A 13,087-nucleotide genomic window follows, 5' to 3' on the forward strand; every position below is an offset into this window, starting at 1 on the left:
CGGCCTCGCCCCCGCCGGGCTCGGGGCCGGGGCCGGCGGGGCGCAGTCGATGCAGGGGCAATTCACGCCTCTCGCCCTTGCTCGCAGGTCGGCGGGACGATGACCACCCTCACCAGGCAGGATCTCAACTTCGGACAAGGTAGGGCCGGGCCGGGCAGGGGGCCACCATGGTGTGACCCCCGGCGGGCGCGGCGCTGGCCTGGGTGCGGGGCTCACGAGGCCTGTGTCGGGAAGGGAGACGTGCGAGACCGCTTTCGGGCCCGCAGAGTTTGCGCGGCCAGATGTCTCGCTCTGCTTGCCGCCCCTTCCCCAGCTGGCTTCGGTTCTTTGCTTCCTGTCCCAAACTGCTGTGTAACGTCGCCCTGCCGCTCAGTAGCCGGCAAACCCCGCGCTAATGAGGGTGGCAGCAAGTGTAAAATACATCGAAATCCCTTGGGGGGAAAGTCGCTGGAGCGTATGGTACAGGTGCTGCAGCTGGGAAGCTCAGTTTTCCTTCCCCTGCTCGGCTCCACCTCCCTTCCTCTCCGCTCCCCAGTGGTCGCAGATGTCCTCTCTGAGTTCCTGGAGGTGGCTGTTCATCTCATCCTGTACGTCCGGGAAGTTTACCCTATCGGGATCTTTCAGAAGAGGAAAAAATACAATGTACCAGTGCAGGTAGGCGACCCCCCCGTCTGCAGGTGCACGGGCTCCGTCTGGGACACTCCTCGGACTAATTCCTCCTAGGAGATATGTCCAGACGAATTTCCCCATGAGGCAAAAAGCCGTTGTCAGATGGTAGCAGCATCCAATAGCTCCTGTCTGCTGGATTTGGCCTGCCAAGCCAAGGGTGAAAATTTCCCCTTCTCATTTTCCACCCCATTTGCCAGGGCTGCTGCTCCTCCCTGCCTTTGAAAAACCAGGTTACTCTTATTCAGTGCTCACTCCTCCTTCTGCTTGCACAGATGTCCTGCCACCCAGAGCTGAACCGGTACATTCAGGACACCCTGCACTGCGTGAAGCCACTGCTTGAGAAGGTAAGGCCGTGCCAGCCCCCAGTGGGCAGGATATATGCCCTCCTATCCACTCCCTTCCCCTCTGGCTTTGCTACAATTGTGCAATTGTTCAGTGCAGTTAGGCATGCAGGACCTCCCATGGCTAGTGATCCTGTCTTCTGTGTAAGATATAGCTGCTGAGAAAGTGAGAGATCCACTGTGCTTTCATAAAGCTTTCCCCACACCCGGGTCCAGCTTTGCATTTTATTACCTTGAGCTTGCTTCAGGGCCACCGTGGGCTTAATTACACAGTATGTTACAAATGAATCCCAGAAGATTAACACGAATTCTTAACAGCCACGTGAAAATCACTGGGAGTAGTGTTGAAAACAAAGTCAAGCACATGCTTCAACTCCTGATTCTCTCTGGGTGAAAGGGTCTGGCTGTCTGGAGCTCATCGCAAGATCGGGCCCCTGGCCCACTCTTCACTCCCTGTCGCTGCTCTGTAGCTTGCCATGTCCCCTCAGCCTGATGTCTGAAAACAAGCCAGTTTCACTTCCCAATGCAGTTTTCAGTTCGTTTCACCTTTGAGCATTAGCACAGAGCTGCAGTGTTGAGGTTGCAGATGCTATGGGAAAAACCGTTGGCTTTTCTGTTCTGAAAGTGGCGCTTCCACTGGGTTTACAGCTGACCCAAAGCACTTCCTAAAAAACTTAATCTTTACATAAGATCAGTTTTGGAGCTAAATTTGCCTTACTGTGGCTCCTTGAACCTACAGCCCTGATACAATCTCTGTTAATTCTCCTGCTCTGGGCATGTGGAGGCAGAGCATTGCGATGATACTCCTACAATGAGCGTGAACCGTCTGTGGCCTCTTACTGTCCCAGATTTGGGCATGCAGAGAACCTGCTTTAAGTACCATACTCTCAGACCAAGCTCGGTGTGAGTGGAGGCCTCCGACCGCACTTTGCCCATTGCTCCCCTAGAAATGCAGCGTCAGGAGATGGGAAGGTTGCATTCTGTGGAACACATCTCCCTGCAAGTCTTGGGGTAACTCCTGCAATTAAGACCCCTTTGTGGCTATTACAGTGACAAAGTGCTTGACTGTGGCCATGTGGCAGGCATTGTAAAGCATGGGGATAAAACTGCAGCAAAGCAAGCCAGTTCCTGAGTGGGGGCAGTGGAAGGGCACGGGCTGGCACGGAGCTCTCCCTGAGCATGGCTCTGGATTTGTGCTTGCAGAATGATGTGGAGAAGGTGGTGGTGGTGATCCTGGATAAAGAGCACCACCCAGTGGAGAGATTTGTCTTTGAGATCACGCAGCCACCTCTGCTGTCCATCAGGTAATGGTTTCCACATGGCTGGCCAGAGCCTGCTGCCCTCTCCCTGCATGTGAACTGTTTTGGTGGTGAGGAGGTTGCATAACAATCCCCTTCTCCATCCAGCTCGGATTCCCTGCTGTCCCACGTGGAGCAGCTGTTGCGTGCCTTCATCCTGAAGATCAGCGTGTGTGATGCTGTGCTCGACCACAACCCCCCAGGTAGGGTCCCAGTGCCCAGAGACTGTGGGGCCGCTTTCCTCTCACTTGTCCATGCACATTTCTGGGCAGAGCACCAGTGGGAGGTGTCCACCGGCTCCTTGGATGCCTTTGAGGACCAGTGGGTGCAATAGGGGATACTCATTAGCTGGATGGGCCTTGGGGCCTACGATATTTTGAATGTTACAAATAGACAGGTAGGCCCCAGCCTCCCCTTTGTTCAGTGGCAGCTTTGCAGAAGCATGATGTCAAATGCTTGGCCAGGAAAGGCAGCACCGTATCACTGAGCTCGGGGCCCTCGCCCAGCCAGCCACAGCAGTACCTGTAAAGAGAGCTAGGCTTTATATAGTGACTTTTATCCCAGCAGCATTTCAAAGTACATGGATACAGCATGACTGAAATGCAACCAGCTCTAGGGTGGGGTGTGCAAGAGCACAAGCCACACTTGTGGATAAAGGTAGGTCTGGCTTAGAATGCGGGGCAGAATCCTATTTCCACACCAAGCTCTTTTATCCTGAAAGTCTGCAGATGTATCTGGGCACAGAACCTAGAAGTGGAAACACAACCTAGTCTTCAGCAGGATGAAGGCAGGCACCAAGCGTCAGGGTTGTGACAGGGGGTCTGTGCCATGGGGAAATGGGAGATGATGCAGGAACTCTGTAACAGAGTTAAGGAAAGCCCTATTCCCCCTCAGTGCTGCAGAGAGGGATGGGTTTGTGGAAGGGCAACCAAGGTGGGGTGGGGGATAGAGGAGCCTGGGCTTGGGGTGTGAGGTCTAGGCAGTGCTAGGGACAGCACTGAAGTGAGAGCCAATTATCTGAGATGATACACTTTACCTTAATGACCCCTGTGGGAAAGGGCTGTGTTGAAGCTTTCAGTTTTCAGCGGACATGGGGCATGGAGGCGTCCGTTAGTCAGCGCAGTGCTTTGCTTGCACCTTGGATGGTACCTCCCAGGCCCCCTACCATGCAATGCCAGTGCCTCCCTTTTTTCTTGCAGGCTGCACCTTCACAGTCTTGGTCCACACACGGGAAGCTGCCACACGCAACATGGAGAAGATCCAGGTGATAAAGGTGGGTGACACCCTTCTGCAGTAGGTGATCTAGGCCCAGCCCCTGGCTAAAGGGCAGGTATGGCCTGGGGTGTTGCCTAACGAGGAACTGCTCTGTTAGTCACTGTCACAAAGAGAAAGTCCACTGCTGCTTTTGAGTCCCTGTCCAGACCCAGCTTTGGTTCCTTGCATGCCCTCCTCTTTCCTCACAAGCCCTCAACTCCCTCCTTATCTCCCCAGCTCCAAGCCTGCGGTAAAGGGGTGAGGAGCAGCCTTGGGCTGCCAGCTCCACCCAGCCCTGCTTCTATTTGTAGTCCTCCTGGGAGCCTAAGGAAGCTCTTCCCCCCTGTGCTAAGGCTGTTGTCTTCTCTGCCCCCAGGATTTCCCATGGATTCTTGCAGATGAGCAGGATGTGCACATGCATGACCCCCGGCTGATCCCCCTGAAGACCATGACCTCTGACATCCTGAAGGTGAGCAGAGCTCCCGAGCCCTCCCTGAACTGCACAGGAGGCTGGTTGAGGGGTGGCCGAGCTAGGGCCAGCTGTAATGAGTAGACTCTTCCCTATGTAAATCTAGAAACACAGGTGTGTGGTGGGAGGCACCACCAGAGCAGAGATGGATGGGTTTTTGGATTACCACTGCCCCCCTCCCCGCATAATTTTTGGTCCACTGGCAGGTTTGCGCCAAATTTGGTGACTTGTCCAAAAATGTGTCAGCGTTTTATAAGCCAAGTGCTTTGTTTGCTGCTTATTTCAAAATGGGGTGTTGCAATGCCAATATGTTTTCTCAGCATAAAATAAAAATTGCTGCTGTAGCCAAACATTCTGGAAGCTTCGCTTTGAGCTGACCCCAGACAAGGACTTAAGGACTTTTTTTGGACCTTGCAATGAACAGGAAAAAAATTGTCATTCACAGAACTCCTCTCCCCAACCACCACCTGAGAACAAAAGCATCAAGCTAGTACTGCACCTTGTGAACAGCCGAGTGCCTCCTGCGGGGTTTTTCTTTGCTTAATTGCTTCCACAATCTCTTCCAGATGCAGCTCTATGTAGAAGAAAGAGCCCACAAAGGTACCTGATTCCACCTCTTCTGATTACTTTCAGCCTCTTTCAGACCTCACCAGATCTTTCAGGGGAATCCGGTGTCTTCTGCTGGGACACACTTTATCTCAATACCAAGCATTTCTTCAGCTGGCTTCCTGAGCCAGTGACTCTGTGTTCATGGGGCATCTTCTGCCAGCCTGGCTGCCACTGGGTTAAAGTGCTCTTACCGTTGTATATAGAACTGACTCCAAACATGGAGCAAGAGCCTGTACCTGTGTATGTGTGTATGACTACAGAGATTGTTACCGCTAGTCCTGGGGTGCAGGGGGAAGAATGCAATGTGGCCAATGGGTGGAAGTCAGGGCTTGAGGTTTGGGTTTAGGAACCTGCCCTATCACCCCAGATACTTCTGTGTGGATCCATTTCATGCACCTCTGAGCATCCAGCTGGGTACAGCCTGGAGGGAGTTTGCGCTTATTAGCCAGACTTATCCCTGCTAAAGTTGCTGGACTTGCACCAGGGAGGAGTGTGTCCCCTGTGATTGTCGTGTGTGGCTTTCAATAAACATGGAGTGTGTTTTAGCCTAACAGAGCTGCTCAGGGGTCTGTTAAATCAGATGCCCCCTGGCAGAGGGGTATGTACTGATCAGAGCAATCTCTCTCACCTCATACCTAACTGGCTCCTCTTTCTCTCCAGTACCAGAAGCTGGAGCCCTGCAGGTTTCCAGGGCCAGGTAGGGAAGGCCCTTAGATCCCTTGGGGTCCAGGTGGTTGTACAGTGCTGAGCCCCTGATGCTACATGCTTACCAGCAGCACAACAGCTTTGGAGATGTGATTGTCCTCATCCCTCAGACTTCCCTTTTTCCCAGCAGACAGGTTGGTTGCTCCCAGCCTCTTCTCTCTCCTTGTAAGGAAGATTTCGATTCAGAGCAATGCTAATATAGGACAACTCTGCTAATCTAGCCTGGGCCCCAGCTCCCCCTCCTGATATGCTGCTGGCTGTGCAGGGTCATGCGACTCAGAGCTGGCATCTCTTAAAGAAGAGCTTATTAAGATTGGTGCCAGCTTAGCTCTACTCAGCACTCCCTTTGGGTCAGGACCAACATGTTTAGACCCCTGCCTGCATGGCCTCCTCTGCTGTTTTCCACAGCAGCAGCACAGGACCCTGCTTTAACGGAGAAAGAAGAACAGAGGCACATGTTCAGAAAAGAGGTTTTATTGGTCAGAATCTGTCCATGTGCAGTGTACACGTTTCTCTGCATAACCCCAGTGCATGACATACCAAAGTGCTTTGGGTACACAGGGATGAGAACTCCCTCAAGCCAGCTCACAGCAGCAGCCACCTGGGCCCTTACAGCATAAGGCAGGTAGTCTGCAAAGAGGGAGTCTCCCCTCCAATCCTAAGTCCCTCTCTGGGCGTTAAGAGCAACTACACCTTCCCCCATCAACCCACTAATGCACTGCAGGTCAGGTGTACAAAGAAGAGGCCTCAAGTTTGGGGGAAATGTCCCCTGGGACCAAATGGCTCAATCGTGCTTTATTTGCCATTGGGCTTCAGTTTCTGCGTGTCAGTGAGATGTGGTACTCGGGAGACAGAGGGTCCGGGGGGGTCTCGTTACAGTATAGCCTGGAGGCCTGGCTGAAACCCCCCAAGGCACTTCCACCTTGTCTTTATGTTTCTGAAAAGACTTTGTGGCCAAGGAGGACTGGGAGCTCAGGGCAGAGGGCATGGAAGCAGATTTTAGTCAGGCCACTAAACTCTTGCTCACATAAAAAAATCAAGTTCCTGAAACAGTTGGAAGAAGGGAATCCAAGCCCATTCCCCCATCCAATGAAACGCAAAGCCCTCTCCAGAGCAAAGCTCTCCATGAAACCAAGACTCAGGCCCCAGGCTATATAAAGAAGGCTTTTTTCTGAAACCCATGAGATGGTTTTATACTCTTGCAGATGTGGTCCTCTTCTTTCCCTTCCCCCTGCTCAGGTCTCTGTTAAACCCAAATACTGCAGCTGGTTCCAATTCTCTTACAAAGTGACTCAGCCACAGCTGACAACCCCTGCTTTAAGCAGAGGTAGGTGCCCTCAGCTGACAGCACCCTTGGGTGCTCCCTGGCATGGGAAATCTTTGAATTGCACTGGATGAAGCCAAGAGAACGAAGCAAACATACAAAGGGTTGTTTCAGATGGCAAGGCCTACAGGAGGGTGTGCTCAGTCTGACAAGCAAGTGATCCCACCTCCAGCTAGCGTATGAAAATATGGAGACCAGAAAAACGAGATGACCAGAAAAGCTGACTTCGGGTGTGAGACTGGCCTGGAGATGCTCCCAAGGATTCCACAGGTGACCACGTATGCTGTGATGCCCTCTGAGGACAGCCCTGAGGTGGACACGAGTTGTCATCTCCCTGCTCTCCTCTCACGCCGATGTCCCTGGTCCAATGGTGATACTGCTGTTGGTCACGCGGATCCCATACCAGCCAGCCCAATACTGGGTGTCCTGCCCGCCATGTTTAAACAAGATGTAGCGAACTCCTGGCTTGTAGTTGTGGAAGGTGTAAGACATCTGAAGGTGAGCAAGGAGAAGCAGTGGAGTTATCCCAACCCAGTGGTTCCTGTATCAGGTACACTAAGAGCCTTGGCCTGGGGAGGAGCGTGCTTCCAAATGCTCCCTTATCTGGAGGTGGGAGACACATTTGGAAGTCCTAGCAGGGCTTTAAGAGGGGGTTTTGTTAGAAATGTAAGCCCTGGCAGCCTGGGGTTGTATACAGTTGGATACCAGAGACCAGGGGTGTCCCTGGGGGTAGGGTGCAACGGCCCTGGGCCCCGCACTTTGGGGGGCCCCCACAGACAGTGCTGTACAGGCCCTGCTGCTGCCTTCTGCAGGTGGCTGTCACCCCCACCCCCTGGGTCCTGCACACCCCTAGGGATGGCTCTGCCAGAGACTATTAGTCTTCTTCCTGTTCAGCAAAGCAGGTAAGTGGAAGCTGAAGGGTCTGGATGAACCCAGGCCTCCAGCTTTCATTATTGTCACTGCTGGTGAAGAATTTGTTGGGGGCGGGGGGAGGGGAGGGAGGCGGAGAAGAAGGCATTTTCAAAGTAGTTGGGGGCTGCAGACATGCCCTCCCATTAAAACACTGTCCCAGGGATTTAGACAGCCCTTCCATTAAAACCTCAGGCCTCACCTGCACTGCAAGATTTTCGTGGCAAAGCTTACCTTAGAATCATAGAATCAATGAGTGGGAAGGGACCTAGAGAGATCGAGTCCGACCCCCTGCCATGGGCAGGAAGGAGCGCTGGGGGTGGGAGGGGTCATAAGACCCCAGCCAGGTGCCTATTCAGTCTCCTCTTGAAGACCCCAGGGAAGGTGAGAGCACCACCTCTCTGGGAAGCCTATTCCAGGTTCTGGCCACCTTACCATGAAGCAGTTCTTCCTAATATTTAACCTAAACCTATCCTCCCTCAGCTTGTGGCCATTGTTCCTGGTGACTCCAAGGGGGGCCCTGGTGAACAGACTTTCCCTGAGTCCCTGCTGGTGGCCCCTGATAAGGTTGTAGGCAGCCATAAGATCCCCCCTCAGTCTCCTCTTGCAGAGACCGAAGAGATTCAGGTCCCTCAGCCTCTCCTCATAGGGCTGGCCCCCAACCATACGAGTGGCCTCCTCTGGACCTTCTCCAGGTTCTCCACGTCCCTCTTGAAGTGCGGCGCCCAGAACTGGACGCAGTACTCCAGCTGTGGCCTGACCAGCGCCACATAGAGGGGGAGCAAGACCTCTCTGGTCCTGTTAGTGATGCCCCTGTTGATGCAGGACAGGGTGCGGTTGGCTCTGCCCATTGCTTCTTCGCATTGGCGACTCATATTCATCCTGGAGTCAATCCTGACTCCAAGATCCCTCTCTGCCTCTGTGCTGCCGAGAAGGTCAGCCCCTAACCTATAACCATAATGCTGGTTCCCTCTCCCCAGGTGCAGCACCCTGCACTTGTCCTTGTTGAACCGCATCCTGTTCAGATCTGCCCACTTCCCTGTGTCAGCTCTGCATGCATCTGCAATCAGCCTGAAGCCCTGCCAGAGCCCACAACTCCTGCCAGCCAAACTGGGAAACCCAGGTGGTTCCCAGGCCAGCAACATAAGCCTCCCAGCAGCACAACAGCTGTGTGGATGCTGCACTACCTGCAGAGTGTGAGCAGTCCTCTAGCACAGAGTGTGCCGTGGGCTACCATCCTTCCTGTCAGAGCAGCAACCAATTAGTGCCGGTCTGCTAAGCCTCAAATGACTAGCAGGCCCCTCCCATTTACTGGAAATCCCTAGCTTGGCCACTCCTAGGTGGTCAGCCTCCAGGTTGTTTTAGAACAACATATCTCTTCCTGCTGGCCCTCTGCGAGTAAAACTTGATCAAATCTCTGTGGTGGTTTGGGGATGTGCATCTGGGAAGAAGGAGCAGGGGTAGGAGGAAAACAAGCTACTCCTACCACATATACCCTGCAAACTTTTTCAGGCCTTTCTGTAAATCTTAGCCATTGTCAGGGACCTGGGTTTCTGACCAGTCACACTCCGAATCAGCAGACTACTGCCTTTTATAGACTTTTGGTGGTGCATAGAGAGAAGGCCCTTTGCATTATAACCAGAGAGCTTGGTTTGCTCCACTTCAACCCCCCCCCCCCAATTTTCAGTTAAAAAAAAATAGTAACCCAACTCCACATTTTTCTGTGATTTAAATGAAACGCCACTAATATATATATGAGAGAGGGAGAGAGAGAGGAGATGTATACATCTAGTGGTGTTTCATTTTAAATCATGGAAAAATGTGGAGTTGGGGTTGTTTTTTTTTTTTACGGAAATTTGGGGATTTTTTAAAAATCGGAGAAAGCCAGGATCCCTGATTATAACACTATTATCATCATCATCACCACCACCATCACTACTGCTACTCTTCCTCCTCTTCTAAAACTAAACCCATGCAATAGCTTGTTTTTTACATTCAAAATTTGTGGATTTCTAAACTCTACATTTTGAAACCCAGACAAAACAGTGGTGCTACAGCATGAAACGTAACTAAACTGGTCTCGTTTTCCATACCGAATAAAGAGGAAATTGACTAGAAGAGGAACTGAGAAGAACAGGAAGACTTAAAAAAAAAACCCACCCAAAAAAAACCATGTTCAGATTTTAGCCATTTGAGGTCAGGGACAGGTGAGCACATATATTTTCAAGAAATGCTTCGTTTGACCACAGTGTTGTCTATACCAAGGCTTAGCCCAGAGTTTGGTAAAACATGACCACCCACCTGCATAGGTGCAAACCCCTCCTGTAGGCATGGGAACCTGCCAAATTAGGGGTAATCCTCCTACCAACAAGGCCAGGGGTTCCTTACTTCTGGCATCCATGTTACAAAAAAGTGGCACTGGTGAAAATTAAGCTGAAAGGATGAGAGAGGCTATGTGGGTTCTCTCAGCCCAGTTTAAAAGCAGCTCAGTTCAGCTTGAGGAAGAGCAGGATTAAGATGAACTGGAATAGCATGCACACAGCTTCTGGCATCATTGCAACAGCGCTGGTTTAGATACAACCCTGTTGCTGGACAGATGGAACCTCATACTACACTTGAGCCAGGTTTAGGATGTTGCTGTGCTGATGCTTCAAAAGAAAAGGAAAAAAAAAAAAAAGAAAAGGTTTGCAGAAAGTTTAAAGGTCCCACTCAGACATTTTCTCCCATCCAGTTTTATTCTGGGGTCTCTTTCAGGCAAGCAGGCCTGAGCTAGAGGAAGCCAATGTGGGACTATGTGCTAAGGGGAAAAGAAATTGCAGTTACCCAGTCACCAGTCGGATCCAAGCTGCATGTTAAACCCAACACAGAGCTAAAGCTACCACCCCTACAGCTACTGCCCACATCTCTCACCTCCTTCCACTTCGCGTCACTCCACTGGTCTATGATCACCGGCTGAGGACAGAACTCTTCGAGGACAAGGTGGTCTGCAGACAGCAGCTGCACTTTGAGCTGGTACTGGCACCCACAATCAAACCTGGCAGCGTACCTAGGGAGCCAGTGAGAAATCAGGCTCTGCAGTGGCACCTGCTGGGCAGCATGTGGCTAGAGACAGGCCACTGCCGCTATCACCATGGCAAAGACTGATAGTCTTTACAGGGGCTTGCTAATGGCCTTTGGGAGAGAAAGCCAGCAAGCATTGACTGCCTATAATGGTACCTCCAGCTGTCCAGTAATGCCAAAGTGCTGATGCTTTACTCAGCCCCTTTTGTTGGAGGATCTCAGTGAGAAGGGCATCATCCCCTCAGGCATGGTGGGGTAGACAATCTGGAGCTCAGCCATTGTCTTCCAAGTACTAGGGCATGGTGCTTTCCAGATACAGCAACAAACCTCAAGTCTGACTCAGGCTTTCATTAAGCCCATTGTTAGTAACATCGAGTTAGTTTAAACTGGAAAGGACAACTTGGTCTTGGGTTGTGGGGACTAGCTGTGATAATATAGGTCAAGAGACTCAAGAGTGTCAGTAGTAAATTTATTGCTTCTGCAGAAGGGTAGACTCTCGTCTTAAGGACCGATAGCTACCTAGAGGAATTTTAAATTTCTATATTTATATGGTTTTTTTTACAAATGCTTAGTTGTGTGCGCACTGAGATTAGTCATTGTTATGTAATATATTTTTTTGTTAACTCCTATTGCAAAAGATAATTATAGCTATCATAAGGGCATAAGGGTGCTTTCCTCTTTTCAGCTGGGTCATCTTTTTTCAGCTGAGTCACCTTTTTCTTTCCAGTTGGGTCAGGTTGGGCCCCAGAATAGATTTCTTTTGTATTACTACTTACATTTTTTTAAGATTATATTTAGTATTTAGTATTTCACATTTTAGTCATATGCATGGGTTAAAATTGCTTACTAATCAATTTGTTAGACACTTAAAATACTTGAACTTATGAATTTATAAACTTATGAACTACTTATGCTTGAACTTATAACCTACTCAGTTAAGCAAGTTAACCTATCTTTTGTATAACCATCAGCTTTAAGAGGTTGAGGGTCACCATTCTCAGCATGCCAGAGTCCCAGCTGGCATCCACACCATACCCCACGCAAAGACTCTGGCTTTTATGCCTGTACTTGCCAGTCTGAGATGATGATGTCAGGCCGGTGCTTATCCATCAACTCTTCCCAGTATCCTTCTTTCTTCAGATCAATGAGCTGGGACTTCAGGCACAGCCTGGGATACAAAGGAAGGGGGTGTTCAGCATCAGCACAGGCTGCTCCCTGCTTGGGGGCAGGGCGCCCTGCTGGTGTCCTATTGACCTGCAACTGCGTGGTGCTGGAGGGAGGTGTGAACACTACACACTCTGTATCGGGTTGGGACAAAAGGTGGAGGGGAAGTCTACATCTAGATTATAATCCACCAGGTGCTCATTAGAGACAGGAAAGTCCAGAGTTGGAGGGCGTTCCCCATCTCCAGGAGGTGCTTTGCTTCCCCCAGTTTCTTGCCATTTGCTGCCCTTGAGCCCGTGCCTCAGCACCATCATCCTTCCCATCTTTACCTCCATAGAAGCGCCAGCCTGAGTGACAAATTCCTCCTATTTACAGCGCCGGCGGCTGCTGGTTTCCCAGCAGGGCCCCGCCAACCCCGGCTTCAGCCCGCGAGGCCCCAGCTCACCCGTAGGACGTGACGAAGTACTTGCGCACACCAGCACCGGGAAAGGAGTTGCCGTGAGTGCCCGGCAGGCCCTCCACCTTCCACTCGTCTCCCTCGTTGGAATCGAGCCGCCAGTGCTTGAGCTTCTCTAGGAAAGGCAAGGAGCAGAGGCAGCGTGAGGCCGGGGCCGGCCGCCGCGGGACACGGGGGGAGGGGCCGGGGGCCCGCACGCACCTTCGGCCCGCGGGTTGCGGAGCAGGTTGCGGCGCAGGCGGCAGAGGAAGTACCACACGCGCCAGTCCGGCGGCGGCGGGCGGGCGGCGGGCGCCAGCCCCTCGCGCTCGCACTTGCGCTTCCACAGCGAGGGCCGGTCCGCCACGGCCCGCCACTGCGTGCACACCAGCCGGCAGCTGCGCACCAGGTCCCGCGCCGGCACCAGCGCCAGCACCTCCAGCAGCGCGTCCTCGGGCAGCGCACCCAGCCCCGCCGCGCCCCGCTGGCCAGCCATGGCCCGGCTCCGGCCTGCAGACGCCACGGGCAGCCGGCAGCGCCCCGCCCGCGGGCCCGAGGGCGCCCCCCTGGTGGCGCCGGGGAACCGCAGGCGAGCAGCGCACGGGCGCCGCGGCCTGGTCGTGCTTGGAGGCGTCCGATCCCGCGCCCCGGGACAGGGTGCCTGCCAGCGGGTCTCGGAGCCTCTCAAGCCCCGGGGGGACGGGGCGCTGCCAGCTGTAGCACCCTGCCTGGTTTTTAGGACAATTGGGTGGTGCTTGCTTCATTGTTCTGGTTTTTGAGTTCCACTCAGTCCATCTGGTCTGGGCTGATTTGACCTGGAACATTATTACAGTGTCGCCCCGAGCTGCA

At 52.5% G+C, this 13,087-nt stretch overlaps 2 protein-coding genes across 2 annotated transcripts; one reads left to right on the forward strand and one right to left on the reverse strand.

Moving 5' to 3' along the window:
- Nucleotides 1-32: 32 nt before the first annotated feature.
- MAD2L2 (MAD2 mitotic arrest deficient-like 2 (yeast)) lies at nucleotides 33-5,191 on the forward strand. Its single transcript, XM_019541337.1, has 8 exons — nucleotides 33-139; nucleotides 536-654; nucleotides 942-1,013; nucleotides 2,214-2,314; nucleotides 2,417-2,511; nucleotides 3,508-3,581; nucleotides 3,939-4,031; nucleotides 4,598-5,191. Exons 1-8 carry the CDS (start codon nucleotides 100-102, stop codon nucleotides 4,637-4,639), a joined length of 636 nt encoding a protein of 211 aa, XP_019396882.1. The 5' UTR covers nucleotides 33-99; the 3' UTR covers nucleotides 4,640-5,191.
- Nucleotides 5,192-5,803: 612 nt separating this feature from the next.
- FBXO6 (F-box protein 6) lies at nucleotides 5,804-12,736 on the reverse strand. The gene is made up of 5 exons (XM_019541336.1): nucleotides 12,461-12,736; nucleotides 12,248-12,374; nucleotides 11,711-11,806; nucleotides 10,489-10,624; nucleotides 5,804-7,161 (listed from the first exon to the last, which is right to left on the reverse strand). The coding sequence occupies exons 1-5, from the start codon at nucleotides 12,732-12,734 to the stop codon at nucleotides 7,015-7,017; spliced, it is 780 nt and encodes a 259-aa protein (XP_019396881.1). The 5' UTR covers nucleotides 12,735-12,736; the 3' UTR covers nucleotides 5,804-7,014.
- Nucleotides 12,737-13,087: the final 351 nt, after the last annotated feature.

Source organism: Crocodylus porosus, unplaced genomic scaffold, assembly GCF_001723895.1.
Source record: "Crocodylus porosus isolate Cpor-Errol unplaced genomic scaffold, CroPor_comp1, whole genome shotgun sequence".
NCBI lineage: Eukaryota > Metazoa > Chordata > Crocodylia > Crocodylidae > Crocodylus > Crocodylus porosus.